At 40.0% G+C, this 22132-nt stretch overlaps 1 protein-coding gene across 1 annotated transcript; it reads left to right on the plus strand.

Annotated features, from left to right (window-relative positions):
• The first annotated feature begins 1582 nt into the window (after positions 1-1582).
• ndufa10 (NADH:ubiquinone oxidoreductase subunit A10) lies at positions 1583-7777 on the plus strand. Its single transcript, XM_012828412.3, has 10 exons — positions 1583-1733; positions 2298-2466; positions 2642-2857; positions 3017-3103; positions 3296-3417; positions 3766-3845; positions 3946-4000; positions 4086-4171; positions 4553-4661; positions 7536-7777. Exons 1-10 carry the CDS (start codon positions 1662-1664, stop codon positions 7602-7604), a joined length of 1065 nt encoding a protein of 354 aa, XP_012683866.2. The 5' UTR covers positions 1583-1661; the 3' UTR covers positions 7605-7777.
• Positions 7778-22132: the final 14355 nt, after the last annotated feature.

A 22132-nucleotide genomic window follows, 5' to 3' on the forward strand; every position in this document is an offset into this window, starting at 1 on the left:
GCAACTGAATTGTGGTGACAGTCTCATAAAGCATGCCTCTGGTCTTATGGTGTGAACCCAGTATGTCTGTGTGCAGTCTGTGGTCATGAAGTGTTCCTGTGAGCCACCAAAACACACTAAGTGATACTATGGGGTGAGCTCTTCCGAGGCATATGTCCATGTTAAACCAAGAAAAAAGACTTTGCCACAGACCTTTACATACATTACATACATTTGCAATGGCTCTTAGGGTTTAAAGTTAATGCTTGCCTAACCTTTAATTAGGCTGGGAAACAAGTGATAACCAATCTTTGAAAATGGCAGTTACTCTTTGGATATGTCCCTCCTGAAGTGCTGTACCAAGCTGTGTGTGTGTGTGTGTGTGTGTGTGTGTGTGTGTGTGTGTGTGTGTGCACATGTGTGTCACATTTCTGAAGTTATTGCATACCGCATCTTTCTCATTATCTCTAAACTGCCCTAGAGATGTGTAAAGTGCCTGTGTATACCTATATGATCTACATTTGAACTTAAATGCTTGTCATCAGGTGACTATTTCCCAGGCATTGCAGGCCCTCATATCTTGGTGAATGAGAAAGAATTCAAGGTAAGACATTCAAACTTGCACAATTGATGGTAAGGTATGAAGGGAACGCCGCGCCCTGATAGGAGAAAAATGTGTTGAGCCTTTTTTGACATGACTGTCAGGAGGCCATGTTGACATTAGTGGTTTCCTTGACAACGTAGAAATCAGCCAGACAAGTCATGCTCTGGTGCTGACAGATTGGAATTGTTACATAAATGTGGGCAATGTGCTGGAGACCTTGTGGAGTGAAAACAATACAAGCCTAAACAATTGCCTCTAAATTAGAACATTATTCTTGGTGTCACTATATAAATCAAGCCTTCATTATAAATAGTAACAAGGATAACGTAAAACGCAACAAGGTAAAAACATTTCAACAGCGTGTATTGTAGACTATTCTGTGAAGAAGGTGGTCATTATGTGCACCAACCAAGACATTCAATCTATTTCAACAAGAGACCTTTATTTTATAACAGTGACGAACGAAACTGCTCTTTGTTTAACAAAGTCCTGTAATACAATAAATATACAACTGGACATGTTTGTTTTCTTTTAATTCTGAAAACTCATTGACGCGCTCCTCTGGGTAGGGCTTGTGTTATCATCGTGGTTGACCTGGAACTGGCCATTAAGATTTAATCGATAAGTTTAATACGGAACAACTCAATAGCTCCATCTACGGTATCCTAGACGTTATTATGTTACTACTGCGATGTCCATATAAAACGAATGAAACCCCAGCATTTCAAAGAAAGACAAGTGTTATACATTTTTTTTTAAGCTTATTTATGTGATAAACTAATTTAAGGCAGTTGATTAATCATAGATTTCCGATTTGTATCTAACCTAAATCAGCCTTTCAGATTTTTACAGTCAATCAGATTTTTTTTCTATACAAAAATGTCTACAATAAAAAAAAACAATCCAGGCCTGCAATTGTTAATGGGGACGTGTGGTACTAAGGATGGAAAAATAGCATAGAATTTCGATCGGGCACCAAGAAGTTCGCCCGCGTGACGTCATTGTCAAGCGACACAAGGCAGGAAGGCCAACGTCGGTCTCCGAGTAAAGGGTCAGAAAGATTAGGTGAAATTTAGCTATGGCGTTACGGGTGATACGCCTGCTTATACCTTCAGGTGCAGCTCTCAAGGCAGGTGGACCTATACAGAAGGTACATCTCATTTGTATTTTTGATTATTTGGTACAATTTATTATCCACAGAGTTGTCTGTCGAACTTAAGCTAAAGGTCTGCAGCAAGGACACCAAAACAACTGCTCACCAGCTAGCCTAGGTTGCTTCTGCACTATCGCTAGCTAGTACCGTTAGCTACCAGTTTTGTATCCTTTTACCCTTCAGTTTAAGACTTCCATGCAATTCAACATTTTATTTTCAACTTGTTATTTTCTAGGAATATAGAAAGGGTTACTGTCGAATTAGTCAATAATAATATTGATGTTAGCTAAGTATGGAACGTCAGATGAGGCATTTTAGAGAGGCTGTCAGTTTTCGTTGTTGTATGCCGTTTGGTTGTTGGTCAGCTTTAACTGTACCAACTTGCATTGTACAATGTCATATTGCAAGCAGTCGCATTCTCAAATTCTCGACATATGTTGTCACCTTCAGAAGTATGGCAACCATCCTTTTTTTTCCTGTATGCTAATTGTCTTGGTGTTATTTGAATCTGTATTGTCAGTAGGACTTGCGAGTTCAGTGTGTCACATCTGTTCTATTCAGGCAGGAATCCACACAAGTACTGTAAACAACCTGCAGTATGGTTGGTTTGCATACGCATTGGGTGAGAGGACAAGCCCCAGACTAAAGGAGAACAGCAAGATCATCACTATCGATGGCAACTTGGCTTCAGGAAAAGGGGCCCTAGCTCAAACGCTTGCAGAGAAGTTGGGTAAGGACAATCTGTAATGATTTGGATTTGAATGTTGTGAACACTTCCTGACTTTAACTACCAAGTGTTTTATCCTGTCAAACAAACAACACTACCTGGTATACCTGCTCTAGTAACTATTAATACATTAACACATAAACTAATACCTTTATATTTAATTTATATTACCTTTAAGATATGCTGTACATGCCTGAGGCCGACATTCACTATGTGGACCGAATTACCGATGAGAAGGAACCGCTGGATGCCAAATTCAATGGGAACTGCAGCTTGGAGAAATTCTACATGGACCCCAAGGCAAAGGACGGCAACTCGTACCGCCTCCAGGTCTGGATGTATCAGATGCGGCTGCTGCAGTACGCAGATGCCGTTGAGCACCTGCTCACCACAGGTAATCACCAGGGATTTATTTGGCTCTCTTCCCTCACCATGGACAGTCTAACTTTTAAGTTTGTGGTATGGTCCACATTGAAGCTATTATTTGAGATCTGAATATACCTTTTGCATGCAATTTCATTGGGATTGTAGATTCACTTACTTTTCAATGCAGGCCAGGGGGTCGTTTTGGAGCGTTCTCCCTTCAGTGACGTGGTGTTTTTGGAGGCCATGATGAAACAGGGGTACATAAGGAAACAGTGTAAGTAAATGCAATGCTTGACCACCTAATCTCCCTTCCAGGAACAGGGCTGATTTATTGATGTAAATATCAAACTAATATTCATGAATATAAATATCAACTGAATGAAATGTAACTAGTGATAATGCAGAGATAACGGACAAACATGGTGCTCCACAAACTGAATGAGGGTGATGGGTGTTGGCATCCTAGGTGTGGAACACTACAATGAGATCAAGAACATCAGCATCTGTGAGTTCCTGCCTCCTCACCTGGTTATCTATGTGGACCTCGCCGCAGAGGAGGTGCAGAAGAAACTGAAAGCTTCAGGCAAGGTGAGTAAACGCCCTGCTTTGCTGTCTGAGCAATCATTTATTTGGGGTAGGGCTGTCAGTTCCTTCAAAAAGGACATCCAGTCCATGTTGTAAGTCAACATTCCAGTTGGAATCTGTTTGAAGGCTGCTCTGGCTGCATATAATACAAATAAGGATGAAACTAAAAGAGTATTCAAAGTAGTAAGTGCAGGTGTAAAAGAAATATCTAGTCATGTGCAAGTAAAACTATACTAAAAGTAAACAAACAAGGTAACGTGGTGCAGCAGAAGTGTCAGACATTCTGAACTCAGATCCCCCTACAGTAAATACAGTACATGACACAGCGAATGTGCACTTCATTTTTTCCAGTCATATCTTCAGAACGTGTCCTTACCATACCTGAAGAGCATTGAGCAGGCATACAAAACAACCTTCTTGCCCAGCATCAGGTAATATTTAGCTGCTAGCTCTGCAATTTTTACATATAATATGAGAGGTTATTGAGTGGCCAAATGTTTTATATTTTGTTGCTCTCTTTTTTTAATTCAGTGAACAATCAGAGGTTCTTGCCTATGACACAACACAGGTCAAGGATGTTGATAAGGTAAAGGATCCGATATGCAGCAGTATAATGAGTAATATTGGTCCACAAACAACGGTTGGAACAAGTCCTGATTCTCTGTCTTTAGGTTGTTGAAGATATTGAGTATCTGAAGTTCGAGAAAGGGCCCTGGAAGGATCAGGACGACGTCTCTTACCATCACATGAGAATTTTGTAAGTATGTCTGAAAAGGATCCTCAAGTTCCATGTAGATCACCTGTATGAATTAAGTTTAACATGCTTCTGTCCTTAGAGAAGTTGACCTTTCTATTTTAAGAGAACTTAAATTGAACTAATTCAATGTCATCAAACAACGTGCATCCGTAAGCTTATTTTTGAATCATTGTGAACTAAACATGTGTGCTCCAGTAGCCCTGCAGTTGGGGACAGTGACGAGACCTATGTCATGGGTTGGATACCCAGGGAGTACACATGCTGATGTAAATATAAGACTGTGCTGTACCGCCAGTCTCTTTGGATAAAAGCATGTGATGCATGTAGATGCGTCTCTGTCGCCCATTCTGACCCTCCTGTTCTTTCCCCTCTCCGCTCTAGGGCGGAGGACAAACAGTTTGTGGCTAACATGACCTGCATTCCCCGCTACCTGCCCGAGATCACCGTCAGCGCCCACGAAGTGGATGACACATACTACGCCTTTAAATCCGTGAGTTTGTCCTCAATGCGTTGCAGTAATGAAGTGAGGGTACATTATTTGTGTTGCTTCCAGTGTGACCTTGCACATACGTTTTAGGTGCTATGTTTTTAATAGTGTCCCAAGTTTATTTGTGTGTTCAGTCACACAACAGCTATTTGCTATAGTAATTTAAGAGTTTGCTGTGCTGGTTGCCAGGACATTGTTAGGGTAGTCATGGTGGTTGCTAGGGTGCTAAGTGTCAGAAAGGAGCGAAAATGCTTGCCGTTTAGAAGGAGAGACATAGATAATGCAGCATACAGATTTAATAAAACAGTGAAGAGAGTGAAGATGGCAAGGAGAGAATAAAGTGATGCACAGAGATTGAGAGAGTGTGCCAAACAGGATATGAAAAGGGATAAATACATAGGTACATACGTGCATGCATGCATACAGGAGAAGTGTGAGCAGGAGTGTGTATGAGAGAAAGAGAAAAAGAGGGAAGGAAAGAGAGAGAGAGGGAGCAAATTAATTGAGTTAGAAAAAAGGAGAGATGATACAGTGTAAGTGATAAAAGAGTGAAGAGAGCAAGATGGAAAGAAGGATAGAAAATGGAGTGATAGAGAGGTGGAGTGTCAGACGAGAGAGAATGAGTGAAAGAGAGAAAGGACAGTGGGGAGGAAGTAGATGGAATGATCGACAGATAGAGGGGATGACATAGACTTGACATGGAAAAAATATGGAAGGGAGAATAGAGGATTTGAAAGTTCGAGAAAGACGACATGAAGAAGGAGAAGAGTGGGAATTAATGGAATTGATGGAAGAATATTGATAAAGAGTGTATATCCATATAGACAGGGTGAAGAGAAAGAAAAACAAGTCGTACAGAAGGTGCCTCTTATCCAGGGGTGGGCAATTAATTTCCCCAAGGGGCCACACGAGATAGTGGGACTGTTGTGGAGGGCCGGACCAATAGGCTGAACTCAATTCTGCTCAATATAAGTTGTATCTCTTTATAAAAAAAACATTACATTGTATGGTTTTGATTAACTGCTACTGGTAAGAGTAGATGTTACATTTAGGCTATCAAAAAAAATTGGTGCAGGCATAGTAAAAACGCCAACATTATTTAATCAACATTTAATCAACATTCACCAAAACGATTTTGAAAATGAGCATGTTTTTGCAGTATTAAAGGTGTTCCCAGACGATCAATACACATGGCACACACACACACACGAGAGCAAGCTTGCAATGCAATAGTATACAAATTAATAGTAATATCAATTTTTATCAGCGCAAATGGTCGCAGTGACGCACACACGCACGAATGTAGGCCTACGGAAATAAAAAAAACATCCCGCTTATGATACGGTTACTTGCCAAAACAATAGAAGACATTTCTCCAAAATACCTCTTTTTAATGATTTTGTTCCCGTTTAGTTCTTCACGCAAATGCGAAGCAACCCACCTTCTGACTTCAAGTTTCAATGACTTTCAGTTACGTTAAATGACCGGACTACTTGCGTTGCGGAATGATATGAAAGATGTGAATTATAAGCACAAAACCCGTTGCCAATGACAGCAGTCATACATTTTTCGCAGCAGTGAATATAAAGAAATTACAGACCTGCGAACGTTGGGATGGCCCATTCAAATCAACGGAACTTTTTGGAACATTCTGAAGAGCCGTATAATAAGTACAGGTTTTACGTTTGATTCCTAATTTACAATTGACCTCCGCGGGCCGCACAGGGACAGCCAAAGGGCCGCAAATTGCCCTTGGGCCGCACTTTGCCCAAGTCTGCTCTTATCAATACTCCTAGTTCTATTGAGAGGGACCGAGAGAGGGAGCAGGTGACAGTGAGGCACAGGCCAAGCCACCTTTTATTAACCTATTATGATGTCTCAATAGTCCAAGTCTATGGGAGAAATTCCACTACTGTTTTTAATCTGGAAAAGTGTAAGGAATGAAAACATACCACAGGTATCATTTACAAGACCTATGCCACAAAGTTCCCATGTTATACAATTAAACAGATCAATTATTTGCAGAAAATGGGTTAGAAGAAAAACAAGCCTGGGAAGAATAACATAATTATGTAGGCATTAAAATAGTTGCATGTTGTATGTTAAAAACATGAGCATTGCTGATGTGGTGCCTGTTAGAATCGTGCCTGTAAAAAGGGCAAAGAAAGTCCTCTGTGAATTCTTTGTTGTCTTTTATATTATCCGGATTTAAAAGTCAATTGCTGAAATGACTTGAATATTACTTTGAACTCGTTGCTATAGCTCTTTGCAGTAGATTGTGTTTCCTCTAGTTCTCTTTGGTGCATATCAATTTCCAATTTAATATCGTAAATCCCTTTTCTGGGAAAGCCTCCGGGCATCGGACCTCAGTAGGAAGTATAGATGAGTCAGTGTGTGTCTGCAGGAAATGCATTTTAAGTTGGTGTTTGCCTGACTCGAGTGATTTATTGTCTTCTATTTGTCTCTGCAGCATTGTAGAGGGCCATTAGGTGTGTGTGTGTGTGTGTGTGTGTGTCTTAGACATGAGTAAGTAGCCTCACAAAAGGTGTGGGTTTCCTCAGGTACTTGAGTAGACTCTCGTCTGCCACTGGAGTTGGTTGAATTTCAGTTCAAGACGTCTAACCCGTCTCCACCCACGCCACAGAAAATACATGTGATGGTTAGCGAGGATGGGGCGATGAAAGGGCAGGCCCATTACTCTTTACACGCGCAGTATAGTTTTTTCTGCGAAAGAGACCAGATTGTGTGCTTATGATGAGAAACCAGATATGTGATCCACTCTCATTTGTATCACGACCAGTGCTTATTCTCTAACAAACACGCATGAAATGTTCATTGTGTTTGAAAACATTTTCCCCTCTCCCTCCTGTTCCTCAGCGTCCCGGAAAGAAATACGCAGAAGGCTACAACGCAGACGCGGGAGACCAGAACATCCTGTTCAAGTGAACGGTTGTGGCAGTAAAATCAAACCCACCCCACCTTCACCATTTCAACACCTGTCTATCAGATCCACTGAGCTAAGAAATGTGTGGAGGTATAAGGTCCTTGTGAAGCATAAATATGTACATTATTATTGTTGGAAAAAATATATATTAAAAAGTCATCATCTTTGGGTCTTATTTTTGATTCTGAGAGATCCTTGACTCTACTGCACAGCTCACACAATCACCATTGAGAACCTATCTGCAACTACAGCAAAGGCAATGGAGTCCAAATGAGGTAATGAGGCTGTGTGTGCGGAATTGCAAAGAGAATCTTATAACTTGGTTCGCTCATGGGTTTCATGAGATATTAATGTTCATTAAAGCGTGAAAGCATATTAAGCAGTGTGTTATATGAGGTATTAGATGATGGCCTTGGTACGATGCAATGCTGTGACCACAAGGGAGGGTATGAATCATTAAGACATGGCTGTCATGAACGTTTAATGTATGTTTATTAATAGCTTTACATTTACCAAAAACCTACTGTATTTTATTGATTTATGCTGTTATAGTTTTTATGTTTGCCAATCAAATAACGTGATTTATCAGGTAGTTTACATTTTAATTAAAAAGAGTACTTTGAATTCTTTTTCGACTAGTCAAATATGGTTATGATGCCTGTGTATACCGTTTCAATTGGGTCATCACAGTGTCTGTTGCTAAGAGTGTGCCCTAAGGTCAGGGTTAAATTTAGGTCAACTCAGCTCTGTAGATGTCTTTTTGATGCATCATTGAGGGAATACTTTGCACATGGCTTAATGTTTAAATGTAGACAGTACAGTAGTGACATGCAACACATTCAGAAATGTCCCTAAACTGTCCTGTTCGCTTTGTTGAAAACTCCTCTTGGAATTTGACAGTTTCTGCAGCTGTTTTTTTTTTTCTCTCACTGGTATGTGGCATGGATTTGAAGTCTGTTGACCAGAATATGTGGTAGGGATTTATCTGTGGTTTAATATACCATCTCTTTTTGCTATTCCCTTCGGAATATTCACTGTTAAAACCAGGGCCGGCGCCAGGGGAGGGCACAAGGGGAAGCTGTTCCGTCAGAGAAACAATTCCCCCTCATTTTTTGCTCGGTAAAATTGATTAAAAATACGATTAATTCCGGTCAATAATGTTCATCCTTAATAAAAACGTTTTTGTTTTAGCCAAACCATATAAATCAATATAGGAACTATGCTAAAGGCTGTCTTAAGACTAAAAGACTCACAAAATCTGTCCGCTTACTCAAATAAATGATTTAAGGTATCTTCTCGTAGTGTCATTGCTTTGATGATAAGCTTGTTTTGTTGCAGGCTATAACTTGCATAGGTCTAAAGGTTATGACAGAAATGGGGTATATACGAAATATGGTGTCTAGCTAGCAACAGTAGCCTATGCCTCTCTGTGGTCCTTTTAGTCTCAGAAAGATGTGTGCATTGAATATAACTTGTTTTTTTTTTCAGGTCTTTTGTCCTTCAGTTTCAGCTTAGAATGTTTTAGTGTTAAGCACGATCGTGTAACTTAGACCAGTCTAACACTAGAAAAGGTTGGCCCCCTTGCAAATCTTAAATGCCCGCGCAGCCGGCCCCACGGCGTTCAAGGTAACTATAGATTTGACTTACCTAACTCTTTAGGTCTGCCCACAAGATGGCGCCAGTGAACGCCTCATCCGACCCCTCTATATGGCAGATATTATTAGGCGTTCACCATACAAGAGCTACGCATGGTGACAGCCTCCGTCTCAACAGACCAAATTGCCGTAGCTCTGAACGGTGTCATCTGAGTCTTTATTAATTGAATTCACTCAGTGGGGTTGGATTTGAAGTGGCCCTCTCCCCTCAGGCATACCCCTTCGTCTGGGCTCCCTTGAGGTGTCAGGCTGATCAAGCCTCTTCCTGTAAAAAAGCGTGTCAGGAACAACCTTCAAAATTATTCTCTGCATTTTCTTGTCTGTTGCCTTTGCATCGTGACCTTCGGTGTGTTTGACAGCAAGCTGAGGAGTTAGAGAAGTTCATAGACTTAAAATGGACTTGAGATTCAATTTTAGTCAAGGTTTTTGGAGGTGTTTTAAGACTGGTGGATTCCATAAAATGGAAATGTCAAGAGTTCTGAATGTCAATACGAAAGCACTATTCTTGGTCTAAATAAAACATGGTAAAAAAAAGGAAAGAAAAAAACAAAACACGCACACACTGAATGACCCTACTTTCCCCTTCGTTAAGGCCCACTCATTTTTAATTTTCATTTCCAGTCTTTTAGCCACTAGACCAACAAAGCCTCAAAGCAACCAAGCCAATTAAAAGTCACTTTTGAAAAGTAGGCTCTTCACTGCTGATGCTGCCAGAGTGCAGCCGGTGTGGCAATTTGAAACTAGACGATTATTGTTCCACAAGCAATGCTATCTGCTCAGCGGTGCTGTTTACTTTTCTGTGCCTGCGCTGCCAGTAAGCGAGAGACCGCCTTCCAGAAATAGCTTAGACTGCGTGCAACTGCTGATTAATTCCTGTGTCTTTTGTGCGCCTCATATTACTCTAATGAACATGCAATTGCCGGCATCGATACTCAAAATGGCTTCTGTGGTTGAAAACTGGTGAGAATGTGAAGGAAGGAACTTTCCATTTACAATGATGTAGATGATAACATTATAAAAACTGTTTTCAGTTTCTTACGGCATGTCTACCATCAATTCATTGATTTTGATCATTTCATGCCAGACGTGGTCAAGTTATTTTAACATAATGGCCTTCAGGAGGCTGCAATGAAATTAATATTCTAAACTGTGGTCCAGGTTATTTGATAGGCTTGGAATTAATTATCCACCCACGTGTTCAAGTGAGAGAAATTCAATGTTCTCTACGTGTTGTGTCTGCAGTTTTAAGAATGCCCTATAATGTGTAAAACTATTGATTGCAAGGTTTTAGTCGACCATTCTTTGTGATCCACTCTTCCACATCGCTTGTGTCTGTGATTTCGTTCATTTAAATTTTCATTGACATATCCTAATAGGCTCCTGGTCGAAAGGATACTGTGCTAATGTTAGAAAGCCCTAGCACTTAGTAGACCACAACAGAGGGCAGTATTGTGCCTTCAAAAACTGAACGATTCTTTAGTCAGTGCTTTTTCATAAGAGATCCAAGAATGTTTAGATGAAGTGAAGAGGCGTTTTTATTTCGTCTTAACTAAAACATTGTGTAAATGTTAAATGTGAAGAAAAAAAATCCTTGTTGTATTTACTGGTACCAACAATTTTGATATTAATGTGATTCAAGGCACCTTTGATTAAGAACAATAAGAAGACTAAGTACAGTAACAAATAAAATGTGCCTATGAAAAAACAGAAGCCAGTTAAGTTATAATGTATCCTATTGTCAAGTCACGTTGTATATCATTTTTGCAAAAACACTGCATGTTATTGTCATTAATTATTATCTCCACATTAGTCACTGTGTTGGTACTACTCTAAGCCTTTTTATATGGTCTTTAACTTTTTATAATATCTTCATAGACATCTGATCTGAGGAGATTAAAAGTGAAGTTGAATTTTTAAAAACAAAGTAATATCTAGGCACTTAGAATTACCATGATTTATTCCTGCTACAGTAGTACCCTTCCTTACATGTCTGCCATATGAAAGTATTCTGCTAGGAACAGAGGACCCATACTGGACCAGCAGTAGAAGGTGGCCATATTGACAGATGTCAGAGGACTATTGAAATTAGAGCGTCCTTCTGTCAAAACACGAGGAACGGCCTCTGACTGAGGCAATGTTTCATACGAGAAACCAGACAACAAGTTGACTGACGGCTCCCTTGGAAACAGTGTTCTTCATGTGAGTTATATTAAACAAAGACTTGTCAAAGTGACGTCAGATGACTCCACTGCAGCTTCTCAAACCAAAACAAGCTATTATGTGATTAGTAGCCTGATACTGCTCAATATTCCTGGCAGTTGAGTTTTCATTATAAAACAGGAAACCCATGGGTATTGTATATGTTTATAGTACCAATCTGTGAGCTAGTTTAAGGGGTTTCTCTCATTATTAGGGGAATCACTATCATTTGACAACCAGCTGACTGGAATTGCCTCTAGCCTGTTGTAAAGTTGCCAGACATGGGGACCATTTTATCTGACGTTTTAGACATCTAGTCACTGATCTATTTCCAGCATGTGAGCCGGCAATCTTTCTTGTGGGACAGTGGGAGAAGGTGTGTTTTGTCCTATTTCTGCAAGTGCACAACTAACTTTTGGTCTATTGTCACAGGCCTCACCAAACCCACTAAACAAAACAAATTCCCATCAAAGGCTTCCATGCCGCTAAGTAAATGAGTTTGACGGTAATGCCCGACCTGTTTTTTTTTTTAAAACACTATTTTAGTCTGCCTTGAGGGTAACATTTGACCTTTGACAGTCTATTGTCAACGGGCAATCCTAGTTCCTTCCTCATCACATTTTAATTATATAGCCAAGATGAAAAGGTGACATTGTCTTTGTTCAAGAACCCACCTGACCTAAAATTGGTGCCATTTCCTGTGAAGGATCCTTGTGTCCTTGTCGAGAAAAATGGAAAGTCCTGACACATAAACTGAATGAGGGGCCTCAGGATACAATTTCACAGTCATAAGTACTGGAGGCGACTAAGTCTCATTTTGACAGCATCCCACTTTTCGCACCACTGTAATCAAATTTCACACCTCATTTTGAATTAATAATTGACATGCTGAGTTCAAATGAGATTTGCATTACTTTGATTACTTCTAGGCCCAAACAGTGTGACCATAGCGCTAGTTCCGCATGCGTCTCCGATGACAAAACGCTATCTCAGCATTTTCCATTGATAGTGTTGATCAATAAGCCTTTGGTTCGTTTCAGTAAAAAAAGTCATGAGACGGTTCAAGACCTCCAGGAAACTGCCCAAGCAAAGGAAGAATTTGGTTGTGTGGTACTGTTACTTTTCCCTAAGACGTTATAAGATATAAAACAGAATATAGTTCACTGTACTGTATAATGCATGTATAATACTGCAAATTATGTATTTATCAATCTTAATGTCTTTAGTAAAGCATGCCTGCATGCAGTGTAGCATTTTATGACATCCCCACCACCACACACAGACTCACATGCAGGTCTCTTATCGCTAACATAACAGCCCTTGAGTGCAGTTACTTGTATGTGTGCTGAACCCATTACTGATAGCTGTATGAGCCATTCGTCCATCATCTCCTCTGTAAGACACATACATGTATGTTACTACACATCCACATGATGCTTTAAAAAAAATCCCCTTTCCTTACACAAATGGCTACAATAAAAGCTAGCATGGTTCAGTGAAAATGGTGAGTATTCATTGTGGGTATTCATGACTCGTGCAGTGGGCCTAATAAACAGTGCGAGAGAATAGCCAATGATTAAATCATTTTTCATTTAGTTACTTAATGAGATATGCTGCCTTTATGAGGTTACATTTTATTTGTTCATGTTGAAATGAATGTTGTGTAGAAAACAAGAGTGTGTTATTCTCATGCAATTTCATGTTTTTTTTTTCTTTGATCGTCTAGCTCTACACCTTGTTGTGAAGGCATACGCGCACAGATAATTAGATACAGGCTATTTTCTGACAATGTGAAACCAGCTCGTTTGGTAGGTTTACAATGGGGATGCTACTCATATTGTCGAGATGCTGTGAAACACTGAAATATTTCACATGCAGTTACTCTACGAGAGAAAAAAAACACTCCCAGCTTTCTCTTTGTCATTTAAACTGGACATAAACAATAGCTGATGACCTTGTTTGTTTTTGCTATTTTAGGCCTGAAAACAGGACAGGAGCAGGGTGACCTCAAAACATCCGCACACTGAAAGCGGTAAGATGAAAAGTCGTCAAGAAATATATACTTTTAAAAGCGATATTGTGATGGGATGGGACTGATGATTACATGGCACCACCTACCCTAAAGAGTCCATTTTTATCTGGAAGTCTTGCCCAATCAATCTAAAAAGCATGTGCATTAGAACCGCAGAGAGCCCTGACATTTGGACTTTACATTATCGACTATCTAGCAGTTCACCTACTTGACAGTGACTGTGCTGAAAAGTAAAAAAAAAAAAAAAAACACGAGACTGACGAGTTCTTCTTCTTTCTTCTTCTTCTTTTCCCCCCCTGCGTGAGGTGTGACTATAAGGTGTGGGAACCAGTCAGGCCTAAGACCCAAATTTGTCAGTGTAAAAAAAGGCACAATTGAGCAACCCCTCACCTCCTTTATTCACAGATAGGATGGGTGTGATGATTATGCATCATTCTAAGTTTTGTTCTTTCCATTTCATTTTTCATTTATGAAGCCAGTGGTAGAGCCACGGGGTAAAGGCATCAGCTATCGGCTATGCTATAAGTTAGCCCCTTCCGGCCATAAGCCCAGTAAATCTCAGGCCGATGGAGGAAAATCAATGCCCTGTATACACATTCCCCTCTTTTCCGAATCACAAAGGCTTGTTTCTCCAAATCCAAATGTCAGTACTGTAAGCTTTAAATAGAAGTTTTAATAATATTTCCATATGTTAAACACATTGAGGATAAAAATGAGACGGGAAATGACTTTGGGGAATCTCTGGAAATCCAGTTAATTTGCTCCCTGGCCAGAATTAGGCCCGCAGCGCTCATAAATTACCATTTCATTAGGATTCAGAAGCCAAACAGACTTAAATATTCATGTATTCCCCATCTCTGATTAGATTTTAATTACATGACTTTGTCTTAAACAAATGGGGGGCGTCAGCATAAAGGAGCTATTTGTTTTGGCTGATAATGAGCGCACCTGAAAGGTAGAGCGGCAGAGAGGAGAAAAAGCATTCAGAGGCAGAGACAAAAAGACTCCCAAGGCCTCTTCATGTGTGCATGAAGAAGAAGAAGAAGAGAGAGAGAGAGAGAGAGAGAGAGAGAGAGAGGGAGAGGGAGAGGGAGAGGGAGAGAGAGAGAGAGAGAGAGAGAGGGAGAGAGAGGAAGTGAGAGGAAGTGAGATCAAACCACAGACGTTTTATACCCAAGTCCCAAAGACATCTCTCCACACTGAGTCAAGAAATGGCGAGACCGTTACTCTCAAGAATGACTTTCTTCTTCAAAGTCACCCCCCGTCCCCACTTTCCACCCCTCTTGTTAAAATTCCTCTCCTCTTGTTAAAATTTCATGACATTGAACATTTTTTTTATATGGTAAGGGAAATGACTCAATCAAAGCTGGTGCATAGTAAGTATTTCAGCTGCTCACGAAAAGTTGCGATGTAACAGGCAGGCACTGGAAAGAGACTGCTCAGTTATTACATAGAAGACACATTCAAGACCTCTCACGGTGGGTCGAGAAAGTATGATACACTGAAGGGGCTATAATTCAATGTGGCTAATATAATATAATATAATATATCTATCTGTACTACCCTTCTCCCAGGCTTCATCTAGCCTATTTTTAGCATAGTTATTTCCTAATGGGGAATTCTAAACATTTCACATTCTTATATCTTAATTTTCCTAGCTATGTACAATATCAATAATCTTTCACTGTAGCAAAGAGTAGGATAACTGATACAGTATGTATGTAATAAGGGTCTTCAACTTCAACACACACTCTCTCTCTCTTAGTTTTCATTGTAATTCATGTCAGTAAAAAGGGACACAATTAAGATCAACAGCCTCTGGAAAATGAGTGTGCAGCAGTCCATCATTAAGGAAAGAAACCTTTCAAAAACTCACTATACAATCAGCAGACATTCTTATGGCTTGGGATGTTTTGTGTGAATCTTGAGACAAAACATGATGAATTAATTTCAAATGTCTTGCTCACACCGGGTGTGGAGGCAGTCCGTGTCTACGGCCTGGTAATGCTGGGTGGATAGGGAAGTGTGTATTCATGAGATGGTCTTGCCAACCATCCACAAGCCTCAGCAATGGTAGGCGGGATTAAGTAAATGTCATAAATTTCCACTAATTTAACTCAGACTTTTTCATCCAAGCGCTCTAATCTTGTCATGAGAGAGTAAACTTATCACACACAGATAATTGGAAAATGCCTCTTCAGAAATGTCTATTTCCCACTGTTTATATCGTCTGTCTCCCGTCTGCACATTCACTGGCTTGACATATTTTGAGGACAACCTAATGTTCTACGCACAAATATAAATGGAAAAATTACATTTCATAAGCATTATCTGAGTTCCTCCTAAATCACAGAACAGAATTCTGACAGAGCTCTTAATCCCTTCAGAATTGGAATGATGTTGATGTGGGCCTATTCTAGTTCAGCTAAATGAGCTAATGCCCTTGTTCCCGAGTCCCTACTGGGCCCAGTGAAGTGCAGCAGAATTTCAGAAACAAGTTTCAAAAAGTGTTTCTGCCCTGGATTGTGTGTAGGGGATTAGTTGATAGGGTCAGGAAAAGATCTTACAGTTAGATGACATGTTTATCAAGAAGCTTTTACAAAAGCATCTTTTGAACATGAGTGGAAGTTAGCCTCACAAAGCATTTACTTTGTTCTTTTTTCTTCCTTGATTAAACAGTTTTAAGAACTAACACTCTACTTTGTAATTTTTGCAAAGATTTTTCTGCACAGATTGGATGTGTGTGAACAAGAGCATAAGTTGTCTAGCATGCATTCTTTAACTACCAGGCTGTCTGTGTGGGGCAAACCTAAAGTTGTTACTTCAGGCAGAGACTTTTATTTTTTCCATTTTTTTTTTCGCTGATGCAAACTCACAGGGGTTCAGGTCTACATGCTAACTCCCTCTTCCAGGACACCCAGTCAGCCTTTTTTTTCATGAACTCATTAAGTCTGTTCACAAGAGGGGAGAATTGGTCCAGTTTATTGCCGGCAAGCTGACCAGGGCTTCACGGCCAATATGCGACCCGTGGCACACTTTCAAAACAATATCTGAGAAATAACGATGAGAGCATCCTAGAGGTATCATTGCAGACTCTGCCAGCCTATCTTCATATTTCTGCATGACATAGACTGTTTGAAGTGCATTAGAGGGGTGAGAGAGAACCCAGAGCACTTACTGGGTGATGGGGACAAAAAAAGTCAGGTTGCTGATGCAAGTTGAAATGATATATCCAGACTACTTACCATACACAGGCCAAAACCAGGGTGTGATGCGTGGCCTCCAATATGGAAGCATCGCACAAGATAAGTGAAGATTAACAAGGTCTTTCTTCTGGTAATTATGCTTTTAGGGGATTCTTGGGCTTGGCGTAATTGCCTTCCTAAACACACTGATTAGGACAAAAGCAGTCGCTGAGTCAGCACATGCTTCGAGAGAGAGGGAGTGAGAGAGAGAGAGAGAGAGAGAGAGAGTGAGGGCCGGAGACCTGGAGTGCATTGGTTTACATTCAGAAGTATGCTATCACTCGGTTTTTTTAGAGAGAAAGAGGCGATTTTCCTCTTTCAGATATCCAACGTCGTGTCATGAACCCCCTCGTCTTTTGACTCGGTGTAGTGATCAGAGTGAATTCTATTACATTTTTAATTAGAGTCTTTGATAAATATGTTGCCTCACAGTAAAATTAAAATGATCCTCAACAGTCTAAAATATCTCCCAACAAATAGCCACAAATATTTTTTTGTAGTAGCCAACAGCAACACCGTGCCAACTGCCCTATCTAGCATGTACAGTTAAGCCTTACAGCGGTGCTTTTTTTCATGATTGATATAAATTATAATAGCCTCACACTAACCAGTCACTTGTGACAGTGCACCAGTAATTGGATAACTCTCCCAGTTTATCGGTATAACACACTGGCACTGGAAACTGAAAATGGAGAGAAGAAGAAATGGTCTTGTTGGAGGATTTTCTGTTCTACTGAAGCATATGGTGCTCCAGTTAAGACCTGCCTCCCTCAAATAGAGCCAATAAACATTTTCTCTGTTTTTTTTTACAATTTGGTTCTGTTCCACCACTTACTGTGGATAGTCAAGCCTTTCAGAGTAATTTCCAATTCAATATGTTTCTGCTTTGGATACTGAACATTCTGCCGGATAAGCAGTTCTGAGCGCTTTGTCTCACAAAATGGCTTTGGCTCTTTTCATGAATGGACTCAATGTTCGATGACGTGTCACCAACCAGGCAAAGGGGTTTAATTCTCTCGACTGAGTCTGCCTTGCGAAGATGAATGTTGGAGTGCTTGTTGGCCCTGCCAAGTGTGTGCCTTGTACAGTACAAACCCAGCTGGGTTGCTAGCTCCCCCCCCCCCCCATTCTCAAGCATGCTCTTAGTAGAATGGAGGAGTCTGTTAATGTTCCTTCCTTCAGCAGCCTCGCTCACTAATAACAGAGACTGCAGAACAAGATCACCTTGACCAGAACTCCAAAATATGAAAAGCCCTTGTTCCACCCCCCCCCTGCCCCCCAGTGGTGGTGCAGAGGGCGGTCAGGTGTCATGGCCGTCCTGGAGACGGACTTTCAGAGGTCTAAATTTAACCGCCGTAGCAGCGGCGCGACCTCTCCTCCTGTGAGGACAGATGTCACTGAGTCAACAAGGGGACGGAATGCCCTCTAACCCACACCACATCCCCACCACATCCCTGTTCGCTTTTTCCACAGGAAAACAACAAAACAAACAGCCAGGCAAACTGAAATATAGTTGAGAAGAAGGCACAGACAGAGTTTTGGTTCAGCTTCAAAACATGATAGTGGGGGTTAGGTTACTCTGGAATAGATGTATTTCTATTTATTTTAACAATTATCACCTTCATTGAGTTTTTTGGATAATGACTTGCAACAGACACAGAACAACATAAATCTGCCCAGCTGAAGTGATCATTATGCATGTCTGTTTTTCTTTCTGTTGTTCTCAGTAAGCAGTGCTGCTGCTGACTAGTCTATAATTTGCTGTTTATTTATGTCCTTACTCATCCAAGGATCTGTGGCTGCCATCAGTGCTTTTGGAGAATAATAATGCAGTCATGTTCTCTGATCTTCTGCAAACACACTTGAATGAGTCAGACAAACTCCTGTGTAGAGTCTTGTAAACTGTTTGGGATTAAAGGACAGGAAATAAAGCTGTTCTGAAACAGGGTAGTCCTCAGATGGATTAGATCAGTCTCTCTTTGGCTTCTACATGAGGTGACATGCCAACAGAATCGCTCGAGGTGTAATACACTTGTGGTGTGTTGCAGTGTCATAGAGATAAATGATGAACTTGTAAGCAAAATAAGGTCCTGTCAGGTAGTAACTGTAGAGCTATGTTGAACGTACTGATCCGAAGTCAGTAAATGGGTGAGATTGAACCGTGATTAGAAATGTATTGATCATGGAAATAATACTGTCAGACATTTGAAGGGTGGAGAAAACATTGACTGTGGGAATCATTCCTATTGAGATTGAGTGAGTTAGAAAAGTAAGCCAGTCAGTCAGTGTGTGAGTGTTAAAGATTATTAAAATGGTATAACTGCAAATTACCCATCATAGAAGGACGAATTATAATGATTATTTCAAGATCTCACAATAGAATGGAATATTCACAATAGAATTACCACCATTTTGATTCTGATTCCATTTAAGATCATTTTGATTATCTTGAAATACAATTACAGAAGAGGAGAGGTTACATGATAGCTACAATATTATGAAGTTGTCCTCACACATTCTATGTGTTGGACCTATAATGGACATAGAAATGTACTTTACAAGGAAAATTGCATATTATTTTATAGGTCACTTGTAAAGAAAGCCACACATTGACTTCATTGCCATTTTGGATGAGAATGAGTTCAATTAATGAGTTTTAATATAGCAGTATTATGATTTCCCCAAAACTATGTGACAGTTTATTCAGGAGAGACTTGAGTTATCTTTTAATGGCAAGTGTCTGATTGAGAAAACGGGCACATTTGTGAAGAAACTCATTAAAGCTCTGGAATAAATTCTCAATGTGTCTCTCCGCTCCCTTCCATTATTTCTCTACCCTTTTCCACAAGTACCACCCAGCATGAACTGATATTTCACTCGCTGTGTGCATTAGGCCCGGCTCAACTCTGCCTTGCCATTGGGGCAATGTGCTTCAACAGAGAAAAAGAAGGGTTTGAACATTTCGCTATTGAGTCTCGACTTTGATATGACAATACCCAGCACACATGTCAGTCCATGGTGATGCTGAACACAGTGACTCAAACGGAGCTCTAAGCTTTTGAACACAAAGGGAACATTTAAACAGTTTCCCCTCCTCCCCCTTATCTCACAGCACAAGAGGGAGCTTTTGGAGTTTTGAGAGAAGCTAAAATAAACTTCAAGACGGTGATTTGTCTCGTGTGCGTGGCAGAATTTTGAGTGGGATGGGGAGCGTTCGATGCAGAGTGGCAGCACGGGAGAGGAAGCAGCTTTTACTGTCTGATCTTTGTACTTCCAGCACAACTGTGTGATTTCACAGCATTACCTTTTGGCTTGCAGATGTGCATTAAATACTGTGTCTGTAGAAACATAGTTAAAGGCTTTAATAGCTTTAAGCCCCTATCATGGTGATCTAAAGTCATTGGCAAGCAAACAGAACAAGGGTATAGGAAGAAATGCCTGTTGACACAGAATAATCCCCGTGATGCTGATTGATTCGACCTAGAGAGCAAATTTACGAACGCACCCCAAGTAAGCATTGCTGTCCCGTAGTTGGTGGATCAGTAGCAAGCTCATCAGTTAACATTAATGGTTGGACTATCAGCGAGCTCAAAAGCTCTAGTGTATAAATGAAGACCTATAGGGGTCTGTTTGCCTCGACCAATTTATTGTAAATATCAATCGATGTTAATGGAGAAACTAATGGAAACTTGGACGTCTTTCAATCATATAAATGTTTCCATGCTACATGTAGCCTTTAGCCTCTGCCACCTTGGCCAAAGTTATGGTTTACTTCCTGTGAAGGGAGAAGGATGCACAAACAGAGTAATACACAAATCATATGGCTCGTTAGCCAACAGCTAGTCAGGCTTACTTTCAGCCCCTTTAATTAAAGCAGGCATCCATTAAAGAATTATGTGGGTGTTCATCAGAGTTAATAGCATATTAATGATGCCTATCAATGCTTGATATAAGCCTTAGTAATTATTCATAAAATATTCACAACAACATATACAAGAATATAAGGCTGTCACTTTTGTAAAATAATGCATTATAGGTGTTTCAATAAGTAGAATTACCAGTATCTTGCCATGAAGAGCTAAAATATATGTTGCAACAAATTATGTGGTCCCAAAAACTTTTATATTTTCACATTATAACACCTTCTGTGTACAATTAAGAACACTGAAGTCTTATTAAATGTTGAAGAAGAAGTATTACAAATAAATCATTTCAATACTTGCTTTAAGTTAAGTAGAATTTTAACTGAAGGAATTTGGAGTGTCAGACACCACTTTACTGTTCTTTATGCAGGTTAGTGTTGCTCATCTAGTTTTCCCTACAAGGCAACTTCTGTGTAAGTATGTATAATTAGAGCAACTGTCGGTATGGAGACACATATAAAGCCGAGATGATTACACGAGGAAACGTGCTGTCAGGATGAAGGCGAATGTATACATCAACCTATAGTGAAGCCCGGGGCACGTCACTGCAAATTCAATCACTAAGCGCACATATGCCCAGAATATGCAGCCTCATAAATAACAAAACATGAATGCATTATGCAGTACACTTATCGCACTTATTGTCAACAAAATGATGGGAGAGGGGTGTTAGTGGAGGATATAGACTCGTTTGGTGCTTTTTGTTACAGCTGAAAAAAATCTCACTCATTCCCTCTCTGTGTGTTGTGTTTGGTGAACATTACATTGTTGATGTTCAGCTGCTGTAAAGGTAAAAGCCATATGCTGTATTATATATATTATATATAAGTCCAAATTTAATTACAAATCCAATGTTTTGCACAAGACAACAGAGAATGGATTGGTTTCCATAGCAAAGATAAGAGACTGGTTTTAGAGTAATTGCTTGTTTGTTATATGGCAGGGTCAAAAAGATGCACAAGGCAATCTACTCCTGTGAGATTTCAATTACAACAAATAGAAAACCTCCTTTGTATCGTGTTTTAATGAGTCGGAGGTAACTGCGACCAGTAATATTTTTTTTATTCTTAACGTCTGACCATGTTATGGCTTCTTCCCTTGGTTGTTGTTATTATGAACTTTATTATATTGTAATTATATGTATTTTAAACTCAAAATTACCTTAAGAATTTAAGAGAGTCGGATCTGAGTGCAAACAATGGATTTGGAATGAAATCCATTGCCCTATTGATGTGACAGATTTGTCAATAATTACACACAACGCTCAAAATAGTCTGGAACACGGTTTGAGTGTTATATTTATACACGGCCATTTCAGTGTAAAATTTAACAATTCTGATGCAGTAAAAATACTGTATGTTCAGAGATATTTTTATGTTGATATCCACAGTAACATTACACGAAGGCTAACGGTGTCAACCAATATCTGATATTTAAGGTCATTTTAAACTCGGTTATTTGAACTATTATCCTGCC

Source organism: Clupea harengus, chromosome 2 (genome assembly GCF_900700415.2).
Source record: "Clupea harengus chromosome 2, Ch_v2.0.2, whole genome shotgun sequence".
Taxonomy (NCBI): domain Eukaryota; kingdom Metazoa; phylum Chordata; class Actinopteri; order Clupeiformes; family Clupeidae; genus Clupea; species Clupea harengus.